This window comes from Monodon monoceros, unplaced genomic scaffold (genome assembly GCF_005190385.1).
Source record: "Monodon monoceros isolate NGI ecotype Baffin Bay Population unplaced genomic scaffold, NGI_Narwhal_1 Super_Scaffold_22, whole genome shotgun sequence".
Lineage (NCBI taxonomy): Eukaryota > Metazoa > Chordata > Mammalia > Artiodactyla > Monodontidae > Monodon > Monodon monoceros.
Window position 1 is genome coordinate 108,775,682 of NW_021703779.1, and position 25,175 is coordinate 108,800,856.

A 25,175-nucleotide genomic window follows, 5' to 3' on the forward strand; every position below is an offset into this window, starting at 1 on the left:
TTGTGCTTCACAGACATTTCTAGGCAGGAGAAAGCAACAGTGAGTGGCCCTATCTTGTGGCCTGGCATTAAGAGATTTGCCTGGCCAGCTCTTTGGAGGCCATCCAACTCTGGTACAGCAACATAAACCAGAGGTTTAACAGGTTTCAACTGTTACAAACATATCAGATGCAAACAATTTAAATCTATTTCTGAATGAATGGGATGGAACTGATGGGAAAAGTTGAGAGAGCTATAAAATGGAAAAGTTAAGGTTTAGAGGGTAGTATCTGAATTATGAAAGAGAGGCATTTAAGAAAGCAATCCACACGAATGCATTAGCTTGTACCACTTCAGCCACTAGTTTGACCAAATTACAGATTACAAAAGGGACACTGCCAAATGAATTTACTTGAAATAGAGGCTGGGGGTGAGCGGGAAGAACACTGCAATTTCTATGGCTTTTGGGACCTCCTCTGAAGCATTCAATAAAATGCCTTTTCACAATAAAAGTAGGGTTAATTTATTGTTTCCCACAAAACACAAAAATTACATTTTACCTAAAATGATTCAAAATGGATGGTGTTCAAGTTACCTTTACTTGCATTCAATGTTTACTCTTTGAGACTGTCTTGTTAGGTATGCAGCACTAAAGCACAATATAATTTAGCATCATAAAAAAAGAATTATGAAATTGGCAAAAGTTTCAAAGAAAGGGTTGATGATGAGGATTTATAATAATCATTAAATGTATGGCTTTAGATATATCTGGTAAGACTTCCACAGTCTGAAGAATGAGACTGGAGGACTCCCTAGTGACTGACAATGTCCCTTTAATAAATACCTAGAAAGCACATGCTGTGAATATTTCATCGTATTCTAACGGATCAAGTTTTCATTAGTGCCATGGTCTCACCCACCCTACCCCAAAATATATTTTACTGTAAGTATCTTACATAATAAACTCCTGCCCCAGTGACTGTTGCTCCTACAATTAAGAAGTATACTAGGCTGCTGCCATCTTTCCCAGAAGCACCTGTAGACGCTAGTGATCTAGAAGGGGATCCTAGGTGATGACACTGCACAACTGTAGGTAAAGATAAGGCCAAGAAAGAAACAAAAGGAAATAGAAAAAGCACTAAGTATTAATGAAGAAACATTCAACACAACGGCAGGGAAGCATTTTTGGTTACCCTGTGCTAAAAAAGAAAAAAGTGCTGCTCCAGGAATGGAGGAGAATGTATATTTCCTCAAAGTCTGTTATCAGACACAGCTCACCTATTTCTTACTCCGATTTGACCCACAACTGGCAAGAGCTGTCTACTTTTCTTGTGCACTTGGGAGTTAGGTCAGGGAATGATAATCTAAGTAGCTTCAAATAATTTTCATGTCCCCCCTTTTTTTAACCTAGATCAAGTAACAAAGATAAGTTCACCGTCTTACCAGGGTAGAAAGAACTAAAACTGTAATGTCATCCAACCATTTGCTCTCAATAAGTAAAACAAACAGCTTCCTTCAATCAAGGGTGTTACTAGGTGTTATCTAAGTTGGTTCACTCAGCCTTACATGATCCAACTTTAGACTGATCTGCTTAGTCACAGTAAACCCTGCCAAGTTAAAGAAAAATGCCCACAGAATAACTCCTCTGTGACCAGCTAAGCTGATCAGAGTTCATTTAAGGAGATATTATTGTGGTACTATTAGATAGCAGTTAAAACCATATTTCTCACCTCACACAAACTCCATCCTAAAACTGGAGATACTAGGCCTACTTCTATAATTTAGTATTTGGGTGAGATTCAGGGATAGTTTTCCTTTCAGGAATGCCAGATTGAAGGTTGTTGTTTTTAAATGTTTATTATCCCAAACTAAGGAAAAATAAAATATTTGACAAATGGGTCAAAATCAAATATTGTGCTAAGGAGCTGCAATGAATTTTGACCATATTCACAGGTTAGTGTGTCACATCCAAGAGAAAAGGTACAATTTTATGGATTAGTCAAATCTAAGAAAACGCAGAGCTTCCAAGTAAAGAGTAAAAAGACAAGTGAAAAAAGCAAAGATAATCAACGTGAGATTAAATTTCAGTCATTCCCAAATTGGCTCTCATAGGATATTAGACAGTAGGCACTTTAAAGAAGGCTTTTTGGAAATTTTTCCAAAAGGAGAAAGGAGAATTAGTTGTAAAAGTCTTAAAGCAGAGTAGTACTGAGTCTATTAATGGGAGCTGTTTGGCAGCTTCTTTACACAAGCTGCTTTTCTACTTACATATGCACCAGCTCCTATTGTTGATAAGCCCACAATAAGGACTAATACAGAATTATCGATTTTGCCCCCTGATGCACCAGAGCTAGTCATTTGTCTTGTCATCTGGAGTTCTAGAGGAACATGCCATCGCTGGAACAAGTTGCCTAAGGAACACAATTTATTAAGACACACACACATACAAAAATAAAATAGTTAATACATGTTTATGACTAAACATCAATGCACTGTACAAGTAAAGACTTAACTGCCCATTGGGCTGTGTGATATTCACTGTCAAATGACCAAGGGAAAAAAATCTTCAAAACTGTACACACAAATACAACAGATATCAGAATGCACACTCTTAAGTTGTTGGAGTTTTAACAGTACAAGTTAATGCTGTCCAGGGAGGAATTTATAGCTTCCAGAAAAGGTAATGAAAAACACACGGGCAGTTCATCAAATACCTCTCTCTTCACATCTTCACCGTAAATGAAGTAAACATGGAGAGATGACTGAATAGATAGATATAACAAGTTAACTACAGGCTACCTGGGACACACTAACAACTACTTAAGGAGTAGTCTAAATGGCTGGCTCAAACCTTGCACAAAATAATAAACTCCTGCAACACAACCTAACCAGAATACAGTTTAGTCTTGTGTGAAAGGTAATGTGTCCTGGAAGACAGAAATGGTAAAGCTTAGAAGAAAACCAGAAAAAAAAATTTAGGTGAATTTATCTCCCCCAAAGAACTGAAGAATTTTGGACTATGAAATATTTTTTACAATGACAAAATTTAAAATATCTACCAACTATCAATACTTGGCTCTCAGTCCTCCAAAATAATACAAAGATTATGTTGATGTAAAAACTCGGTACAGCTATGTAAGAATCTGAGGATCATAACAACGCTCACAAATGGAAATGTAAGAGTTTCATAGACTTCTTTCTCCAGGAGGATGCTGGCATTTTCAGATGAAGGAAGAAGGTCTCAGCACCTTCTCTGCTTGTGATATTCCTCATGTTGACTATTAACCTAGAACAGGGGTTTGCAAAACTTTTTCTGTAAAGAACCAGATAGAAAATATTCTCAGGTTTGCGGGCCACATGGTGTCTGCTGCAACTACTCGATTCTGCTGATGTTGCACAAAAGCCATAACATATAAATGAATGGGCGTGACTGTGTCCCAATAAAACTTTGTTAATGGACACTGAAATGTGAATTTTAAATAATTTTCAAAAAATAGTCTATTAACAGTTTTTTTCAGCCATCTGAAAAATGTAAAAACCAATTTTAGCTCAAGGGGCATACAAAAGCATGTGGGTTTGGCCTGTGGGCTGTAGTTTGCCAATCCTGATCTAGAACAATGGTTCTAAAACTTGAGTGTGCATCAGAATCCCCTGGAGGGTTTATTAAAACATGGATGGCCAGACCTACCACCCGGAGTTTCTGAGTTGGAGGATCTGGGATAGGGCTCAAGAATGTGCATTTCTAACAAGTTCCCAGGTGATGCTGATGCTGCCAGTCTACACTTTGAGAATCACTGGTCTAGAGGCAAGCAGATATGTTCTGGTCTGATCAAGCTTTAAAAGACAAACAGAACGGCGCCGGTAGCTATTCCCTATGTACTTGCAGAGATGTGAAATAGGGAGCTATCCCCCTTGCTTTCACAATTACAGGGCTCAGAGGGGTAAAAACACGTCCAAAACAGGGCTGCAGTCTCTTACCTGAAATCCTTGGGAACATGTGCATTCCAGAACTTGGAATTGTTAGGTTTGAAGTATATAATGCATATAGCATATAGTAACACCCAACACAGTAAGGGGCAGCAACCCAGTCACACACATTAATGCTTCTATGACCAAGCACACTGAGTGGAATAAACAAAAGACTCTAAGTAGCTTCTCTCCAGTTCAGGTCAGGTTTTACTGACAAATGAATTACAAAAACTTGATTTTTAGTCCTATTTTGATTTCTAGATTATAGATAAGAGACTATGGACCTATATTCTTAGAACTGGAAATGTATTTTTCTCTACTGTTTTTATTTCTTACCTGTTTTAGAATCCTTCATCACCACATGAAATACAACGGCTTATATTTGGAAATAACAACAAATCACTAAAATAAAAACATGTGCAAGAGTGGAGAAGCTTATCTTGATCTGGGCAAGCTTTTGATTTTCAGAAGTCCATAAAAACGATGAAGCATCAGAAATAGAAACTGACAACTCTCAGAGCTTAGAAAATGAAACTGGGTAGAAAAAGTTCCACATGGCTTAGCACAAAGAATTTAGTTTTGTCCTTTACCTTCACTCCAAGTTTTTCTTTACTGAAAATAAATGCTTTTAAAATTCTGTTTATCCCTCTAGATGATCCTAAATACAGAAATAATAATAACTTTGCTTTAATATAATAATTTAATATAATATTCTGATTTTGCTTGCTTTTCACAAACATAAAACTAAAGGTGTAGATTTGGGTAAGTTCAGCAGTTCTTGTCTCAATTTGCACAACAAAAAAAGACATTTAAAAGTAAATTGGTTTTCTCAGGGTATATGCCCAGTAGTGGGATTGCTGGGTCATATGGTAGTTCTATTTTTAGTTTTTTAAGGAACCTCCATACTGTTCTCCATAGTGGCTGTATCAATTCACATTCCCACCAACAGTGCAAGAGGGTTCCCTTTTCTCCACACCCTCTCCAGCATTGATTGTTTGCAGATTTTTTTTTTTTTGATGATGGCCATTCTGACCGTCATACCTCATTGTAGTTTTGACTTGCATTTCTCTAAAAAAAGGTTCTAAATAACCTAGGGGCAGGACAGGAATAAAGATGCAGACGTAGAGAATGGACTTGAGGACACGGGGAAGGGGAAGCTGGGACGAAATAAGAGAGTGGCATGGACATATATACACTACCAAATGTAAAATAGATAGCTAGTGGGAAGCAGCCGCATAGCACAGGGAGATCAGCTCGGTGCTTTGTGACCACCTAGAGGGGTGGGATAGGGAGGGTGGGAGGGAGACGCAAGAGGGAAGAGATATGGGGACATATGTATAGGTATAACTGATTCACTTTGTTATACGGCAGAAACTAACACACCATTGTAAAGCAATTATACTCCAATAAAGATGTTTTTAAAAAAGTAAATTGATTTTTTACAAAGTAAATGGGTTTACATTTAAACTATTGCTTGAAAAGAAATATAATACAATACTGTCATTAACAAACCAACTTTTTACATACCTAGTGACTTTAATTTTGTAAAAGGTGATAATATTGTATGGATGTTCATATTTTCCCTCCAATTTTCTTTTACCTATAAAATTATTCCCACACCTTTCCCCCCATAGCCTCAAAGTTTTAGGAGATTTTACATTATGACTGAAACATGCCTTTTCACTTGTCTTATTAATGTGGGAGAGCCACCTTGCTCCTTGACTTCTCATTGCCCCAATCTACTTGTTTTAGATTTTCTGCAGTCAAACCACATGTACAGAGGTAGAGCTCCCTTCCTCACACTTAGGATTCAATTCTTTTTTTTTTAAATTTGATCATTTATACGTAATAATATGATTGCCATTTTAGCGATAATTAGAACCTCTACTGTGTCATATAATTATCATTTCTTTTTAGTGGTTGGAATAATTAAGATCTAGTCTCTTAGCAAGTCTGATAATATAATACAACATTATTGTCTATATTCATTATATCGTGCAAAGATTCAATTCCTGTAGGTGTTTGCTCAACAAATATTTCTTGAATTAATGAATAAAATAAGGAAATAGAAATTCTACCCGGTTCTACTGATAAGGACTGAACACTTTGAAGAATTCTTTGCAAAGAAGTTTTGGCCATATCCCATCGTACAGGCTGCTTAATAATAAATTAGTAACTTCAAATACCACAGGCTAGCATTAGAATAGTACCTAAATTAGCAAATTCATTTCTTTAGACTTCATAATCTCCTGTTTTTCCATACTCCCAGAAGGCCTTTTCCAGAAATACATTCACACAATTGAGGCACCTAGGAATCTCAAGTGGTTAAGAGGTCTATATGCTCTTGAATCTTGTTTTCTGAATGTCAAACTTATTTTTCTGACATGGATAAAACACAGGATAGGACAAGCCTAGATGATCTGTCCATTGTAGTTAGATGCCTCTTGTGTGAAACACTCTGAAGGCACCAGAAGAAAAATGATTTAGATGACAGAAAAAAAAAATCTAACTCTATTCTGCAAAGTTACGTCCTTCACATTACTAGGGTTTAGTCACTGAGAATTCACCACGTACCAGAGACTGTACAAAATGATGAGGACACAAAAATAAATATGACATAACTCCTGTCTCAGATAGTGTATAGCTTAGGAGGGGAGAATGGCTGCTACTATTCTGAATATCAGAAAATGAACTTGACACAAATCACAAGAGACTCAAGGCTGCTCAGTTTGGTTTTTAATCCTTAGGTCAGAAGAATGGAAGGGAAAGAGTCATTATTCATCAGAACAGTAGTTTCCAAACTTGCCTGATCATATGAATTACATCAAGGGGCTTGTTAAGCATAAATATAAATTCCCAAGGCTCTCTCCTAGAGATTCTCATTCAGTACTTTTAGGGTTGGCCCTCCATTCAATTTATATGACCAGGAAAGTTTTGGAAACATAAAACTTACAATATGCAACAACTCCCTTAAAATATTAGAAAATGTCTAGAAAATACAACATATTAATTGGTTGCAGAAAATGCTGACTTGCTAAAATTTTCTTCGGGAAAGTTTTGCCTCAGCAGAAGGAGTAGGTAAAGGCTCATCTTCTAGGCTTCAAAGAAAGTGTCATGTGGCAGTGCCCAGGAAGCCTGGATCCTTGCCCTCAAGATGTCCAGTTTCCTTTTTAAAGAGGTGAGAAGGATTCTGAACAGAGAAAAATGTTCAAACATTTGACCCTCACCTCAGGGGTCAGTGATCAGTCTGATCACATCGGTGGCACAATGTTTGATAACCAAATAAAATACTACAGAACAGAAAATACCTACTACCTAACCAATCTGCTCAGTGCTGAATGCAGATATAAAGTGATGACTATTAATTACCTTTAATCATTTCTGGAAAGAGGCAGAGCATCCAAATAAAGTAAATAAACAAATAGTAGCAATTACGGTTTTAAGGTAAAAGGCAACATATAATGGAAACGAACCTGACAATGGTGACAGATGTGGATGAGATGTTTCAAGGGAGGTTTAAAGTTTGCTATAATCCTGGCAAAGAACTAGTGGGGAGGAAGGGATAAAAGGAGGGGAAATGGCATATCAACAAACAATGCCTCTTCCTGATCTATGCAAAAACATATGGTAAATGCTGCTATGTGCAAAAGAAATCATATTAAAAGCAATCAGTAATCGAGCCAGAAAACAAGGTTGATGCCTTAAATGACAGAAGCATTTCTTTTTGAAATTGTAACCACCCCCACCCACTGCTAAAGGTAATGATGTTATACTCTGGTGCTTGGCCAAAGGACAAAGAGTAAGTGTATACAAAGAAATGATGGATATGTCAAGAAGTCAGAATATATTCTACAGCAGACTGCCTTAAAATAAAGTCATGCAATGGAAAAGAACGTTCTCAGTGAGTATTTTTCAGTAGTTCTAATATCACCAACCACCTCAAATGTCTCATAAATCAATTTACCTTTGCAAATCCATACTTAATTGATGAGAACTTTTGGTCAGACTTCAGAATGCTGGCAAAAGTTGTGAGTTTTAAGCAAAATAAGTACACAAAGTTTGAAAGCCCAGTGTGGATGAAAATCTTCAGCTTACCTAAATTTCTGTCCAACTTACATAGAGCATTCTCATTTCAATGCACAAAACCCATACAGATGACATCATAGACAGGATGTTAGTTTTTAAAATCTAATCTGGTCTTTAAGTTCCCAAAGCAACATGTCTTAGAACATACCTCGGGTACACCCATCAGGAAACATTTTCTTGAGGCATAGCAACTGGAAAAACTTTTCAAATGCACATTTCCGAAGACTCTCACAATCTAAGGGAAATATTTTCCACTTTTTTTTAAAGCACCCAGAAGGCAGTTCCAAATTGAAAAGGCCTCAAGGCAGTTCCACACTGACATAGCAAATGTGAATATCCTCAGGTGGCCATTCAAAGATGATTGATAAAAAAAAAAAAGAACAACAAAACAGCACCTCCTACAGGTGGATAACTCTTTACCCCCCTGAAATTGTGCAGGTTGGAAATCAGCAGGCTCAAGACATGCTTAGATAAATTCAAGGAATCTGATGCCCAGTGGGCTAAAGGGGAACCGGATTCATCCTTAACCTTTTGAGGTCAAACTTTAGGAAGCAGTGTGGAGTTGGGGCAAGAGGATTAGGGACCTAGAGACTGGCAAACTAACCTTTGCTCTGCCTGTTACTTAGGTACGTGACCTTGAGCAAGCAATTTCACCTCTCTGTGCCTCGGTTTATTATCTATAAAATTAGTGGGTTGAACTTTACTACGAAATCCCTTCTAGCTCTAAAATTTGCTGAAACAACTTCATGGAGGGCAAATACAATGCTTTCTGCAAACTGTTTCTTCGAAGCGTTGAGACTACCAAGAATTACACTGACGAGGCATCTCGGACTAATTCTGGGTCAACTCTTCCCGGTGGCTGGCGCACAGGCGGACTGACTCCTTACTTGCACTGATTGCACTGTTTCTGTTTCACAGGGCACTCAAATCTATGAATCTGATCTGGGGTTTGGAAGGTAGGCAGGTTATATGCTCATTTACAGAAGGAACTGAGGCGTAGGGCTTAAATGTCCTGCTTAAGGTCTCTCAATCGATAAATGACAAAGTCTACTTCACCTCATTGCTCTAAAAAGGCTGACTGGGGGTGGCCGGGAGGTGGCATTGGACAATACGAGACAGCCAGCTGTTCTGTTATCCCTGAACAGCAAACCCTCCCAGAAAAAGGCCTCAAGCCGACTACTGGGCTCAAATCCCTTGAAGGTCAGGCCGGCACGGCTTGCGAAACTTACGGTTTGAATCCCGCCAATTCGGAATTCACGCGACTGTTGAGTGTGTTTATAGTTTTTCCCCAGGGGCGGGGGTGGGGTGGGGTGGGGAAGGCCTGAGAGGCATAGGGAGCCTGTAGAACCCAGGTACTTGGTCTTCAAGGTGGGGTTTGCCCGGGATGGGTCAGTCACCTGGGAGCCGGTTCCTCTGCCTCGGGCCTCGGACGCACACTGTCCGCACCAAGGGCGCCAGCTTATGCTTCAAAGCACCCGCCGCCAGGCCTCCACACCGGTACATTTCCGCAACCGCTACTCTGGACCTCCTCCTCCTTTCCTTTCTTCTTAAGCACGGACGGACCGACAGGTCAAACACCGTGGGCCTTGGCCAGTTCCCCCGGCTCCCTTCACACGCACTCTACGTAGGCTCCTCCTCCCAGCTCCGGGTGGGCATTGGACAGCTAGGCCGGCCTTCTAGAGCAGGGGAAGGGGAAGCGCGACTGGAGGCCTACTGCGCAGGCGTAACACTCAGCGCCGCATTGCGATTGGTCCGCACGGAGAGAAGCTGTGCGCATGCGCCTAGCTGTCCGAACACTTGGAAAGACCACAGGCTGAGTTGCTTGCAAGTTTCTGTGGGTTGATGGCAACGCGTTCCGCTAAGCGAGCTCAAAAGCTGTCCAAGGAGGGACCGGTGGGGCCGCTTTGCCTGGCGGTTGTGGCCGGTGCTGCCGCTCTGTCGATGGCGGGAACCTGTAACGGCACCTCACAAAGCGTGGCCCCAGCACCGCAGTTTGTTTTTCTGTTTTAGGCCACTATTTACTAGGTACTAAGCTTTCCGGATTCTCTGGCTGTAGTCCACTTCCAGTATTTCCGTAGGTCCAGCCGGGGCACCTGGCTTCCCAGATTCGGAGTGGACTTCTGTCTTTACAAATTGCTGGCGCTTTCCCACCCAGCCCCTGTTTGCAGGACTAGTAATCATTCCGCGCTCTCTTTCGCAAATCGCTTTTATATTGTGCAGTTCTGTGTCCTAGATGCTGTACGAGGGCTGCGGACAGTCTCCTGCTATTACGGCTTCCGTGCTTGAGAGCAGGATGCTGGCAAAAAGAGTTTGTGCTTCACAGACTTTCTGTGAGAGTATTCCTAAGCAGGATTTTAAGAGTTGTGGGAGGAGTAGGGTGAGGGGCTGAGTGTAACTAGGTGTTTTGACTCTACCAAATGTAAGCTAAATTGGAAATAAATTATTGGCTGTATGCAAAACATAACATATGCCTATTTCAAAGTTTTGAGTTACATGTTCATTTAACAGGTATTTATTGAGCACTTGCCACTTGGACTGTGCTATTAAAGGAGCTCTGGGGGATATGAAAAGTATAGGAAGTGGTCACTGTCTAGTTGGGGAGATGACATATACTGGTCATTTAAATAATAATATCTGATGTAGTGCAAGAGCAAGAGAAAATATGGGATGGAATAGCTAAGGAAGGACTTCATGTAAGAAGTGTTACTTGAGCTGTGTCTTGAAGGATGAGTAGTAAAATTCAAATAGTGGAGGAGAAGGAATGATATTTCAGATGGTGAATACTTTGGGACCAAAGGTAATATTTTCAGTGGTTAAGCACCATTGACTTTGCATCCGGTCTGCCCCAGGCTGAATCCTGGCTCTGCCACTTGGGCAAGTCACTTAACTTGTGCCTCACTTTCCTCTTTTACGAATCTCATAGGGTTGTTATGAAGGTTAAATGAGCTAATATTTGTAAAGTATCTTAGAGGAAGCACCATGCTGCTTGGAGGTATAAAACAAAACCCAGCACGTTTTCAGGGGACAATGGTAGAGAGTACATACTAGGAAGTAAGTAAGGACGGGTGAATATGGTGGGGCCAGATTTGAACAGGCAAAAGGGTTTGGCCCTAATATTGTAGGTGATGAAGTTATTATCTTTAGTGGAATAGGGATAAAGAATGAAATTACAAAGTTGTTTTAGGAAGTTTAACCCAGGAAGCAGTATTTATTGGGTGAACATGATCCAGGGTTCCCTTACTCATTAAGAATAGGTTAGGGCTTCCCTGGTGGCGCAGTGGTTGAGAGTCCGCCTGCCGATGCAGGGGACACGGGTTCGTGCCCTGGTCCGGGAAGATCCCACATGCCGCGGAGCGGCTGGGCCCGTGAGCCACGGCCGCTGAGCCTGCGCGTCCGGAGCCTGTGCTCCGCAACGGGAGAGGCCACGGCAGTGAGAGGCCCGTGTACTGCAAAAAAAAAAAAAAGAATAGGTTAATGTTCAGAAGTGCAGGTAGTAGTTGCCTTTTTTAAAAAAAACATTTATTTATTTTTATTTTTGGCTGCATTGGGTCTTCATTGTTGCGCGTGGGCTTTCTCTGGTTGCGGCTAGCAGGGGCTACTCTTTGTTGCAGTGTGCGGGCTTCTCATTGTGGTGGCCTCTCTTGTTGCAGAGCATGGGCTCTAGGTGTGCGGGCTTCAGTAGTTGTGGCACGTGGGCTCAGTAATTGTGGCTTGCAGGCTGTAGAGCGCAGGCTCAGTAGTTGTGGCACACGGGCTTAGTTGCTTTGCGGCATGTGGAATCTTCCTGGACCAGGGCTCAAACCTGTGTCCCTTGCATTGGCAGGTGGATTCTTAACCACTGCGCCACCAGGGAGGTCCCAGTAGTTGCCTTTTAAGCTAGGACTCTTTGGGGGGATAAATATTGAAAATATCAATTCCACAATAAGGTAAAAAATGATTTCTACTTATTTCATATTTTAAAGGTCTTGAAGACATTGAAATTTATTGCTATTTCTAAAAGCCAGTAATAAACATGGATTGATTAAATACAAAGTTAATCATATCTGTTGGTGAAAGAAGCTTTGGAAAACACTATCAAAATCATGACGATCAGATACCTATGAAAACAACTGGGTGTATTTGAAAGACAGTCATTTAATGATGCACAATTAACATACAAAAAAGACATTGTACAGCACATTTATTTTTGCAATAGGTACAATGAAGTTTTCTTGTCCTCTTAATAAAAAATTATATTTTATCATTTTGGGTGGCAAAAGCAACTTACACATATTGAATAACTCCAAAAATATAAGTGAAATTTCCCCAAAATCTCACTCCACAGAGTATTTTATTAGGGCATGGGGCCCATTTTGATATACCACATTTCCAGAAATCAGTGTTTCTACCTTACAAATATAATGTGAACTCTCAGACTCAGTGACAAGTTTTTGCTGGGAGCATATGTCTAAATAATCTTATGTGGATGTAATATCTTTTTATATCTCCCAGAAAGTTAGCATTAATTATGGCTATGAATTAGCAAAGCTTCTTTTCACTCTTTTTTTTTTTTTTTTTTTGGCTGTGTTGGGTCTTCGATGCTGCACGCGGGCTTTCTCTAGTTGCAGCGAGCAGGGGCTATTCTTCATTGCTGTGCGTGGGCTTCTCATTGAGGTGGCTTCTCTTGTTGTGGAGCACGGGCTCTAGGCGCGCGGGCTTCAGTAGTTGTACCACGCGGGCTCAGTAGTTGTGGCTTGCGGGCTCTAGAGCACAGGCTCGGTAGTTGTGGCGCACAGGCTTAGTTGCTCCGCGGCATGTGGGATCTTCCCGGCCTAGGGCTCGAACCTGTGTCCCCTGCATTGGCAGGCGGATTCTTAACCAGTGCACCACCAGGGAAGCCCTTCTTTTCACTCTTACCTACTGGATATGCCTAATTAATAGTTACCTTTTTTAAAAAAATAGGTACTCTTCTCTAGATAATGATCACCAGGAGCATTAGCTTCCAATTCAGAGGAGAATGATTTGGCAAACTATTATCTAGACATCAACCAATCAGAAACAAAATACTGTACAATGAGGATTACTGTTCACACTGGACAATGATAATTGGTATTCATAATGATGACCTTCGATTAGCCAACTAAGATTAAATCCTTCTCGAGGTTTAATACTGAATCGTATAATCTAGGGTTTTAGAAATGGGTGACCCACATATATGCTAAAAGAGTTAGCTGTATATATATCTGCTAACTAAGCTTAAAAAGCTTCTTAACTAGAAGACCCCATTTTCCCAGCCATTTTGAGTAACTTGGACTTGGCTGAGCAGTCACATTCCAATTTGCTTACAGATCTATCACCGATGCACTGAATTGTTTTCCTCATAGTGGGAATGGATTTCGTCATACTTGTCTCTTCTGCAGCTCAGCCTCACACACAAATAAGATGGTAACTCACGTGTGCTGCTGGAATCCCTGACCTTGATGGCGTTAGCAAATAACTCATACGTCGGTGCTATTGGTATGTGTCGATATTACCTTAACTTATGAAATATGTGGGAGGAGGGATAAAGTCTTAAAAGCAAACATAAACGGGCACATTTTATTATATGTAAATTGTACCTCAGCAGAGCTGATTTCAGACAGATTCTGAACCTGCAAATCACTTTCGGCAGAGGGAATACTGGTCTTGACCAAGATGTGTGATGCTTATTAAGCTTTGGGAAGCTGCCCCCAACACTGTAAGAAAGTTCTGTTCATTTATCATCTTCCAAGCATAACCTAGGCTTCTGGCAAATTAGACCCAACCACTTTGTTCTACATTCAGTTGCAGAGGGGTGAACGCTCCTAGGGGTTTATAATTCCTTTTGAAACGCCACCATTCTGGAAGGATTTATGATTATACGGAGGCTCAGGAATGTAACACACTGTGAGGCTCATGCTGTGTCCCAGGGCCCCTCCACCTGGACCTGTAATGGTTAGCCCCGGAAACGAAGTCCCCTTTTGCTGAAGCTGCCACCACCAGCTTCCCCCTTCTTCTACCCCATGCTCGGCCCTCTCCCGTGGCGGGCCTTCCCCATTGGCCAGACAAACACAACCGACTGTGGCAGCCAATGGGAGCCACTCTCCTGAACATTCAGAGGATGGGTGCTCGTGGTGTGATAAGGGGAGGTTGGTGCCTGGCACGCGCCCCCCTACATCTGACAAGTCTGTGACAGAAACACTAACTCCCCCTACACACGAACACCCGTGCCCCTGCCTACCTCTCGCAGCTGCGCGGTCCCCCATAACCCACAGCGTGTCTTGGCAGCGCCCTCCCCGGCTCCTTGGGGCGCGCGAGCGCACCTGCTTTCTCAATAAGACAGAGCATCGCTTTATCCTAAGGCTTGGGAGGGGGCTGCGGAGGCGCGGCGCAGCTGCCGGCCGCTTGGTGAAGGAGGTATCTCCGCCCCACCCCCCACCCCCGCCGAGTAGTGTCGCTCCGAGGCCGAGGTGCTCCAGAGATGCCTGAGGGTGCAGCTCTCTTTGTCCTCCCCAGCTGTGCCCGCTGACCTCGTGCGCTCCGAGAAAGTGGGGGTGGGGAGCCCGAAACCTATAAACCTATAAAATAAATGGGGGCACGGAGAAAGGAAGACCATCCTGGGGTGGTGTGTGCGGCTCTCCCCACCCAACCTTTCCTCCCTAGGCTTCCTCCCTCCGGTGTGTCCCTGGAGTCCAGGCAGGGGAGGGTCTAGGCAAAGGTGCGGTGGTGGCCGCAGCGACCTGGGGAGCGCGGTAGGATCGCACGCCCGAGCGTCCCGTCCCAGCTCACAGGCGCAAGGAGAACGCTTGCCCACTCTCCTCCATCTCTCCTCCCCTCCCTGGCTTTTGTGTCGCTGCCTCAGAGCTGCTAGGAGGGTGCGCTGGAGGAGGGGGGGGCCTGGGGTGAGAGGCACCCCCTTCACGCGCGCGCGCGCACACGTTGCTGGCGCACGCACACACGCGCGGATACAGACACGCACACACACACACACATATACACACGCACAAAGCTCGCTCGCCTCGAGCGCACTAACGTGGCCGTTTTCTTTGTGTGGAGCCCTCGAGGGGGGTTGGGGCCCGGGTCCGGTCCGGGGGAGATGGCGCAGCCCATCCTGGGCCATGGGAACTTGCAGCCCGCCTCGGCCGCTGGCCTGGCGTCCCTGGAGCTGGACTCGTCGCTGGACCAGTACGTGCAGATTCGCATCTTCAAAATCATCGTGATTGGGGACTCCAACGTGGGCAAGACCTGCCTGACCTTCCGCTTCTGCGGGGGGACCTTCCCGGACAAGACTGAGGCCACCATCGGCGTGGACTTCAGGGAGAAGACCGTGGAAATCGAGGGCGAGAAGATCAAGGTGATCCAGACGGTCAGGTCCGGGAAGGGAGGGATCTGGGAGGGGGCCTTGCCAGAGGCGTTGCTCTAGTGGTTGTAAATGTCCAGCGCGTGGCTGTGTCGCCGCTTGCTGAGCCCAAGACCCTCGGCACGTCCTTATCCCCTTCGCCTCTCTCAGTGGCCCAGTACCCACCTCACCCGTTTTCTGAGGGCAGGCGGGAGTGGCTGCATTCATGCCCTTTGCCCCTGCCTGACAGCTCCCACTAGGAAAAGCCTGTTTGATCCTATCCTTGACCCTGAGCCGGGAGCAGCGGCACCTGTGGGCAGAGGGTGGTATGAGGGATCTCCGTCCTGGTCTGTGGGAAGGATCCCAAAGCGCTTTACACATCTTGAGGTCCCTTCTACCTCGTGGGTGCCAATAGGTTGCAAAAACCTGCTTTGGCTAAGCCCCCAGGCCTTGCGGGGGTGGGGGGAGATGGAACTCCATAGAGAATGAAAGCTGCTTTATTTTAAATTACAAGTTATAATTAAGTTTAAGGCTGATTTGGAATAGGAGTGGTGTGGGGTGCTTCTGGCAGACAGCCATGAACCCTTTTAAAGAAATTGAGACAGGGTTACCTGCCAACACTTCATAATAGATTAAACTAGTTCTTTTGGAAAGTACCCCTTAAATGATATCTTCTTTATTTGTCTGGGTACCTAATGCCCATTACTCATTCTGTGGGTATTGTCTTCAGCAGGCCTTTGTAAAAATGCAGAGCAACTTATCTGAGGGCTAAGGGAAGTGTCTTGGTGCCCCCCTCTCTTTAGTTTGTCAAGTAGGCTAAGTACAGATATTCTTGTCTGACCAGTTGTGCTCACTTTTGGTTCAGAAAAGGTAGAAACTCGATAGGACAGTAATATTTCAATGTGCAGAGGATGGAGGGAGGGAGGACATGGCAAGGGCAGCTTCATGTGTCAGAGGAGCAGAGGGGGCAGGGTTATGGGCAGGAAAGCCACCTCAGAAGGCACTGGGCACTAAAGACCAACTTCTTTAGACCCACAGCTGGCCTTTTCTTAATTCTTTTTGTCTTTTAATTAATTAATTAATTAATTTTTGGCTGAGTTGAGGCTTCGTTGCTGCGCGCGGGCTTTCTCTAGTTGCGGCGAGCGGGGGCTACTCTTCCTTCAGTGCACAGGCTTCTCATTGTGGTGGCCTCTCTTGTTGTGGAGCACCAGCTCTAGGTGCGTGGGCTTCAGTAGTTGTGGCACGTGGGCTCAGTAGTTGTGGCTCGTGGCCTCTAGAGCACAGGCTCAGCAGTTGTGGCGCATTTGGCTTAGTTGCTCTGCGGCACGTGGGATCCTCCCGGACCAGGGCTCGAACTCATGTACCCTGCATTGGCAGGCGAACTCTTAACCACTGTGCCACCAGGGAAGTCCCACAGCTGGCCTTTTCTTGAGCCTATGGTCGGACACTGTCGGGTGAAGGCAACCCTCCCTCCTGCTGGGTAAACAGCCCCAGTGACCACAGGGCCTCTCTTCTGAGTGATGTGGAGAGAAGGACTGAGTAACTGAGGAGAATGATGAAATGCTCTAAACTGTACAAGGTTCCTGACTCCTTCATTATTAAAATGAATGTGTTTTAAAATGGCTTCAGAGACCAGGCCAAGGCACTAGATGTCAGGAAGATGGGCAGCTCAGTATTGGTAAGGGAGGGCTCTTGAAAACAACAGAGACCCAGGATCAGGAAGACAGGGCACTGTTTGGAAATAATGATCTTTTTTGCCCCTCGCATTTTGGAGGGAATTGCTACATTTCCTTTTAAAAGTCAAAGTAGGTCTCTGTCTCCATCCTTTCCTAGGGCTCTTATGTCAATATCTGCTTGGCTAGGACTTCTTTAATGGAACATTGTAAGACTCTGGCGTTTCTAAAACATGCCTTTTAAAATCCCAACTAGAAATGTACTTATGGATGTGCTCTTAAACCCTCAAAACCTTTTGAATTTAATGCTATCGCTTGTTTAAAATCGTGTCACATTGAGCCAACGAGTCCTCTGGATTTAAGAGAGGGGGAAATAAGTCCCCTTGAAATTTAGATGGAGGAAAAGGAAGCGTTTGGGAGTCTAGGGAAGGAGAACAGGGGGAGAGGAGAGGAGGAAGCCAGAAAGTGGGAGGTGAAAACGAGTGGAAGAGGGTCACTACCCAATGGCCTTGGGGAAATTTTGCAAAGATTCCTTCCCTTCTAACACCCAGTACTTGATCAAACTGGATTTTACAGTCTCTGCCAAAGATTCCGGACTTTTTCCCAGAGGGCAGAGCCTGTGACAATGTGACTCACTAGAAACAGAGCCCAGCACAGCACCACGTGCAGATAAGTGCTTAACACAGGCTTTTTTGGGAAGATGATATTTTCAAGAGGGCAAAACCTTGTGACACTGCTCATGGAGGAGCCCTCTGAGTGCAGATTCTGAAGGAGCTCAGGGTGGGGTGTGGGAGCAGCGGGATGGCGACCCTGCCTCTGGCAAAGCTGCTACAAGCTCAGGGCCCAAGCCAGCAGGCGAGACCAGCATGTCCTTGGGGAGATGGCAGAGAATGGCAGCTAGCAAATGAGCTCCATAGGAGATGATTTTGCCCCATACTCCGGCTGGCCTGAAGTTTCTCAAGGAACAGGTACCAAAATCACGCTAGGAGGTGACTGCCTTTGGGGAAGAGAGAAAAGTCCCCAGGCTGAGGTGGCCCTAGACCACAGCCAGCAAGAGAAGGCTGTCAGGCTCTAAAATGCCAGTGCTCACAGGAGAGTGGCAGAGAGGTCTCAGCAAGCTCTTCTCTCAGTTCAAGAGTAGGGTGTGGCCTCTCCGGGGCTGCCCCCCTGTGTCCCAGGGTAGCACATACTGTCAACCCCTGCAGGGGGACGACTAATTTAGCATATTTGGGGCTACTGTCTTAATTACCAGGGCCATTCCTAGGGCCTTGAAGCCCCATTTGGTGTCTCCAATCAATGCGTCCCCCATGCCCTCACAAGATTTATAATCCAGTATTTCCTGGTTCACAAGAACATCAAGAAAAGCCTACAATAATCATAATAACGACAACAAGTTCCATTTATTGAAGAAACAAAGAGCACAGGCTAGGTGCTTCCCATGCACGATCTTATTTGGTCTTCTCAGCAACCCTATGAAATTAGGACTATTATTACCATTCTTGTTTTAGAGATAAGGAGACCAAAGTTAGAGAGATTAAATAATTTGCCCCAAGGCACGTGGATCTGAGCTTCAGTCTTTGACTCTTGAGCCCAAGCACTTTGCCATCTCACTATCCTGCCTTCCCCGTGACAGGGCCAGGATTTCAACCTAGATTCCGAGCTCATGCTCTTTCCTACTGCTCTCTCCTCTAGCGGGGCAGTATCTGGCTGGGGGGCATTGTGCTCAGGGGGAGGTGGCATGCTGGGCAACCAGCCTTATGGTCTCTTCTAGGCCAGGGGCCCAGGGTTTCAGCCCCAGAACCCAGGAGCCTTCAAGATGTCACCTTCAGCTGCACTCCAGACGTCGAGCCGAGTACCTGGGTTTTACTTTTTGCACCTTGACTGCCTCACCTTGGGTATGAGAATCAGAGGATGTTCAGAGATGGAAGAGACCTTAGAGCATCTCTAATCCGACTTCCTTGTTTTACAGAGAGGAAACTGAGGCTCAGAGAGGGAACGTGATTGCTTAAGATCACCCAGGGCCCGGCCTACAACTCAGGTCTCCTAATTCCCTTTTCGGTGCTCTTTCCACACACCACGCAGCCTGGCTTAGAAGAGCATGTAAATCCCCACTCTGGGCCAGCCCCATCGTCCATCCAACCCACAAAGTTACCTGTGACAGGGACACGGTGAGACATCATATGGGAAAGCTGACAGTCCTCCCTGACATCAGCCTAGGAAGGATGGAGGCCTCCCCCAATCCCCAAAGGCAGGGTGGAGCTTCCCTTAATGACCATTAAGTGTCAGTCACCTTACAGGTTTAGCTAAATCATATTGCACCTGTCTCAGTCTAAAAGCATTGGAAAATGCCGACTGGGGCGTGTGTTTGGGGGTGGGCAGGTAGTAGAGGGGAGGCTCAGTTCTAATTTTTGAGCCATTCCTTGTAAATTTTCATGCAAGCACCCCCTGCTGTCCAGTTGGGTTCCTCCTATAGCCTGGGCAACCCTCTGCCCCAGCACTCCAGAACAGGCACGCTCGCTGCAGGACAGCCGAGGCTGTGGGCAGGTGCTGTTCAGGATCGTGGATTTCTCTTCCTCCGCTGATCACTTGGAAAAACACCTTCGTGTGCTACATTACCGAGTGGCTGAGCTAAGCGTTCCCTCGGAAGCTGCCCGCAGTCAGAATGACGTCATGTCTTCCTTAGGGCTTCTGAGCTTCCATCTTCTGCCAGTTAGCTGAATGGTTAATTATCCAGCAGTTTTGTTGTTTCTCTGTCTCCCTTGCTGCCTCTCTTGCTGTGGGTGAGTTTCTCCTTGTTGTCATCCTTTGCCATTCTCTGTGTCAGCCTGGTGTGTGAACGTGGTGTATCTTAGACGCAGATGGGACAGCCAGCTAGCTGAAGAAAGATTTATCTTAAACTTTTCCCGTCATCCACTCGGGCATCCTCCAAAGGTTACAGATGTATTTTCTCTCTCTTTCCACTTCTACCCCCCCTCCACCAGCCTCCAACAAAAGGACATTCATGCCTCATCTGTAGAAAGACGCCAGATATGTTCCCTAGGGATAAGAAATACCCATGTCAGCTAAGAGCACGTGCAGGGGTGAGGAACTTGCCGAAGCTTGCTCAGGCAGCGGTAGCCCCAGGAAAATGGTTTACAAGGCTAGATTTATCTTTGGCAGCTCCCCACCCTGTGCCCCTTGACTCTCCAGAGTCCCTGTCACTTTGGGCCTGCCCCCCGCCACCCATGGCATGTTGCTGGCCTTCCTCTCTCTTCCCCCTCCCCACTGACTGCGTTTGCCTTGGCTCGATCTCATCCTCAAGAAGCCAAGCTTGGACTTCCCTGGCGGGCCAGTGGTTGAGACTCCGCACTTCCAATGCAGGGGACACAGGTTCAATCCCTGGTCGGGGCAGTAGGATCCCATATGCTGTGTGGCGCAGCCAAGAAAAGAAGCCAAGCTTTCTGCGCTTTCCAGGATGAGAACCAACGGATCCAAGGAGCAGTGCTACCAGGACAGGGCTCATGGGCCCTCTGAGACAATGGCAGCAGCTAATATTTGCAGAGCACTTTATATTGTGCAAAAGCTCTTCCTCGCATGTTATTTCATTTGGCTGGTCATTGACTCAGCTAGAAAGCTGAGGGGCTAGAACCCGGCTTTCCCAATTCCACATCTACTGCTGCGTCTCCAACAGCGCCAGCCCAATTAGCTGTCTGGCCAGACTTGATGGTGGCGGTTTCAGGCCAGGGGCGAAGGGGGAGTGTATTAGGCACTGTGTCCTGTACTTACAAGGAATGCTAATCCTCACAGCATCCCTACCAGATTGCTGTGTTTATCCTTAGTTTCCAGAGGAGGACACTGAAGATAAAGTAACTTGACTGAGGACACCTAACTAGTGGGACATGATTGGGTTGAGATTTGCACCCTAGTTGGTTTGACTCCACTATACCCCACTGGCCCTTGGAGAGAAAAGAGGATCCTGGGGGCATGTGTGTGGCTAAGGGGCAGGCGTCAGGTGCAGTGCCCACAGGAAGGGCGGACTGGGTGAGGGAGCGCCAGCTGCCAAAGGGAGAGGAGATGCTTTCATTGTCCGACAGAGGCCAGGGGCTTATGAGGATGCTGAGAAGGACAGGGACACTAAACCCAGAAACAAAATGAAGTCAGTCGTGTTCCAGCGAGCCTGACTGCCGTGCTGTCCCTTTTTGATGGCTCTTGAGGCCACAGCATTGGCTCTTCTGATTCTCTGCTGTGAGCAGCCTGCTTCCTGGCTCCCCTCTCACCACAGACAGGGGTGCAAAGAACTTGGGGTGGGGTTTCTAAAGAACTGGAATGAGAGCAGTAGTTGAAATTCCGAACCTCTGAATAAAAGCTCCAAGGCTCCCCAGCCACTGGAAAGGCAAAGGAGGTCTCCAGCAGAGAGGGCCCTCCCTGCAGTTCTGGTAGCTGGGGTGGCGTGCCCAATTCTGAAGCCACAGAAAAGCCAAACAGCCAAACTACTCAGCCCCAAACACCTCATACACTCCCACCCACGTTCCTGCTAGTGGCAGGTATTTTTAGAGCCCTGAGCTCATGGTGTTAAAGCATCTGCCACATGCCTGAGGGCTGGTAGGCATTCAGCCTTACTCAGAGGCAAGAGTTACGACTACCGGAGGGTGGGGGTGGGAGCCAAGTGGTAATGATATCCTCGCAGTATACCTGCCCTCTTCCCACTGACCTCCATTCCTTTCCTGGCCTGCTCTCCTCTTTCTTCCTGCTCAGAGCACCAGAGAGGTGGAAGAAATGAAAATCTCTTCTGTCTCTGCTTGCCGAAGCAAATCAGCCTTTGAGGACTTATGTTTTTCTGGGTAACCAAAGTCGAATGTTGTCTCCGAAATCACCTTGGCAGATACCTAGGATGCCAGACAGTAGTTTTGCTGGCTCAGGCCAATACTGCTTTTTGATCACAACGACGATATTGATGACAAGCATGATGACGAGTGATCTGATGCAGAAAAAGACTGCTTACAGTCTAGCTGGAGGGATGCCAAGAACACTGATGAAACGACTAGAGAACAAATAAATATATTCTAAATGGTGTGGTGCAGACTCAAAGTGCGATAGGAATGCCTAAGGAAAGAGAATTGAAGAAAAGTTGGAGAAGGTTTTAGGAAGAAGGTGCAGTGTGAGCCGAGCCTGGAAGAATGGGTGAGATTTGGATAGAGCAATGAGGGGGCAACCACTTCTGCAGGGGAAGCTGGACTAGCAGGACCAAAGGGACAGAGGAGAGAATGAAGCAGGTGCAGCTGAGTAGTTGGAAACCAGGTTGGGTGGGGTCCGATTATGGCAGACAAACGTTTCCATTTTGATGCCACATGCAGTAGAGGGCTATCGGAATTGGCTGAAGCGGAGAATAATGTGCTGATATAAGCAGGGATTTAGGAAGGCTAGTTTGAAAGCAGTATGCAAGAGGCACTGGAGTGGAGACGTCTAGAGTCCAAAAGACTTTGCTGTAATCCGGGAGTGAGGAGAGGAGAGTCTGACCAAGAGACATGGAAATCTAAATAGGAGAAGGAGATGAATTCGAATGTCGTGCCAAAGGAACATGGCGGCCATCTCCATTGAGGAGATGAAGGGAAGCCTGGACAATGAAAACTGATGTTCACAATGATGACTCTGGGGCCCTGTAAGATCTTCATTCGGCAAAGAGATTCAATTATATTTACTAGATTATACTTACTGACTGCTAACTCCAAATAAAGGCTATACTTCGTTTTAAGAACCATAGTAGTCAATTAGTGACCATAATCGCATTTTCTTTCATAACTGAGAATTGTATAAGGCCTTGGGGCTGTCGTTCTCAGCATGATTTCTCTTGTCCAAGACTTTGGATGTATAACAGGAAATAGATTGGGCTGAATGTGTTTAGACTCCAGAGTATCCCCTGGGAGTTGTATCTTTACATATGTTATTCATTGGCCTTATCCCAAAAGCTGAGATGCAGAAGAAAAATCCAGTGAGCTAAATTACCTTTTACATAACAAAGAAGTGAACTTAAAATCAATTGAGCCACATGGTGAGATCTTAACACTAACTTTGTTTGCTTTAAAAAGTCATGAAAAAAAAAACCAAACCAAACAACAAAAAAACAAAGTGATGTATGCATGAAGTAGAAAATTTGGAAAATACAAAAAAAAAGAAGAAAGTAAATATCACCTAAGTTCCACTGTTCATAAATAACCATTAATGTCCTCGCATATACACTTCCAGTCTTTCCTATGCATTTGTCTATGTTTAATTTTTTTTAAAAAAATTGGGACCATAGCATATGAAAAATTTTGTTTCCTACTTTTTTCACTTACTTATATTTTATGAGCATTTTCTACACCATTTATTCTATGAAGAGGTTATTTTAATGGCTGCATAATAGCCCATTGTATAGATATATATTGGGTTGGCCAAAAAGTTCATTCAGGTTTTTCATAACATCATATGGAAAACCCCAAACGAAATTTTTGGCCAACCCAATACATACATTTTAGTTGCTCCTCTCCTAGGAGGTTGTTTCCTGTTTTTTTTTTTTTAAGTGATTAAGATCTTTGTGCAGAATTTTGACCACATATCTCTTTCTTTTCTTTTTTTGCTCCCCCCCCCGTTTTATTGAGATATAATTGACGTACATCACTGTATAAGGTTAAGGTGTGCAGCATAATGGTTTGAGTTACCTATATTGTGAAATAATTACCACAGTAAGTTTAGTGAGCACGCATCATATCATACAGATACAATAAAAAGAAAAAGCCAAAAAAAGAAAAAGTTTTTCCTTGTGATGAGAATTCTTACGATTTATTCTCTTAACAACTTTCATATATATTATACAGCAGTGGTAACTATGGTCATCATGCTGTATATTATATCCCAAGTACTTATTTACGTTATCTGCTATTTCTTTTGTATAGATTTCTGGAAGTGGGATTCTAGGCTCTAAGAGTTTTGTACATTTTTAAGGTTTTTGACAATATTGCCACATTGCCCTCCAGGAAAGTTGACCAATTTACATTCCAGTTTTTCAACTAAAAACCTTAAGAAAGACTTAATAAACCCTGAAAGAAACTTCTCTCTATATGTTGATAAGTCCATTCTGCCAATTTGTCAAAGAACCACTTCCTGTGTCAGGGCTTGTCACCTCATTTTTATAATGTCACAGAACCATGTTTTCTCCTATCTGTTCATGTTTCGCTTTCTGACTCCAAATACGGGTCTTTGTATCTTCCAGGTTCAGGTGTGGGACACCGCCGGTCAGGAACGCTTCCGAAAAAGCATGGTCGAGCATTACTACCGCAATGTGCATGCCGTGGTCTTTGTCTATGACGTCACCAAGATGACATCCTTCACCAACCTCAAAATGTGGATCCAAGAATGCAATGGGCATGCCGTGCCTCCACTAGTCCCGAAAGTGCTTGTGGGCAACAAGTGTGACTTGAGGGAACAGATCCAGGTGCCCTCCAACTTAGCCCTGAAATTTGCCGACGCCCATAACATGCTCTTATTTGAGACATCGGCCAAGGACCCCAAAGAGAGCCAGAACGTGGAGTCAATTTTCATGTGCCTGGCTTGCCGATTGAAGGCTCAGAAATCCCTGCTCTATCGTGATGCTGAGAGGCAGCAGGGGAAGGTGCAGAAACTGGAGTTCCCACAGGAAGCTAACAGTAAAACTTCCTGTCCCTGTTGAAACCAAACGGTGTAAATACAAGAGCAATTATCACTGGAGGTTTTTTTCTTTCCCTTTTTTCCGTGCCTGTGTAACACTGACACCTGCTTGTTTCCATACAAATTGATATTAAAATAAAATTTGTATAGATTATCATATGCCTTCATGTCTTGCTTTCCTCCAAGAAGACATTTCTGATTGTGATGAGTAGAAGAGGCAGCTCGCCCTGCTAGAGAGGCACACTCCCTACCAGCCTTCTACGCTGCCTGAAATGCTCATCCTTTGAGTCACTTCTTCAGGACTAATTCATTCTCTCACATGATGTCATCAGTGGGCAGAAACACCTGGAGGGGGTGGAATACAGGACAGATATGCGGTTCTAGAGAGCCAGTGCAGGCAGAGGGATAGAGAAGTTTTGAAAGGAGACATTGACTCATCATTATTTCCTAGGGTCCTTGGATGTCGAGAGT

General features: G+C 44.6%; 2 protein-coding genes across 3 annotated transcripts in view; one reads left to right on the forward strand and one right to left on the reverse strand.

Moving 5' to 3' along the window:
• AIFM1 (apoptosis inducing factor mitochondria associated 1) overlaps nucleotides 1-9,737 on the reverse strand; it is a 28,011-nt gene extending 18,274 nt beyond the window's left edge. The window contains exons 1-2 of one of the 2 annotated variants that reach the window (XM_029241209.1): nucleotides 9,431-9,737; nucleotides 2,247-2,389 (exon numbers count right to left, since the gene is read on the reverse strand). In XM_029241209.1, the coding sequence (XP_029097042.1) occupies nucleotides 2,247-2,389; nucleotides 9,431-9,536 (249 nt within the window). In that variant the 5' untranslated portion in view covers nucleotides 9,537-9,737. Of the gene's footprint in view, nucleotides 1-934; nucleotides 1,066-2,246; nucleotides 2,390-9,430 lie in introns of both variants that reach the window. The other variant, XM_029241210.1, reaches the window with a different exon arrangement.
• Nucleotides 9,738-14,464: 4,727 nt separating this feature from the next.
• On the forward strand, nucleotides 14,465-24,858 carry RAB33A (RAB33A, member RAS oncogene family). Its single transcript, XM_029241007.1, has 2 exons — nucleotides 14,465-15,384; nucleotides 24,271-24,858. The coding sequence occupies exons 1-2, from the start codon at nucleotides 15,127-15,129 to the stop codon at nucleotides 24,724-24,726; spliced, it is 714 nt and encodes a 237-aa protein (XP_029096840.1). The 5' UTR covers nucleotides 14,465-15,126; the 3' UTR covers nucleotides 24,727-24,858.
• The last annotated feature ends 317 nt before the right edge of the window (nucleotides 24,859-25,175 follow it).

What these genes read in the sequence shown, in the direction of transcription:
- RAB33A (XM_029241007.1), top strand. Translation starts at nt 15,127, where the DNA reads ATGGCGCAGCCCATCCTGGGCCATGGGAACTTGCAGCCCGCCTCGGCC. An exon ending in TCGAGGGCGAGAAGATCAAG is followed by an intron (nt 15,385 to 24,270) that starts GTGATCCAGACG and finishes TGTATCTTCCAG; the next exon opens with GTTCAGGTGTGGGACACCGC.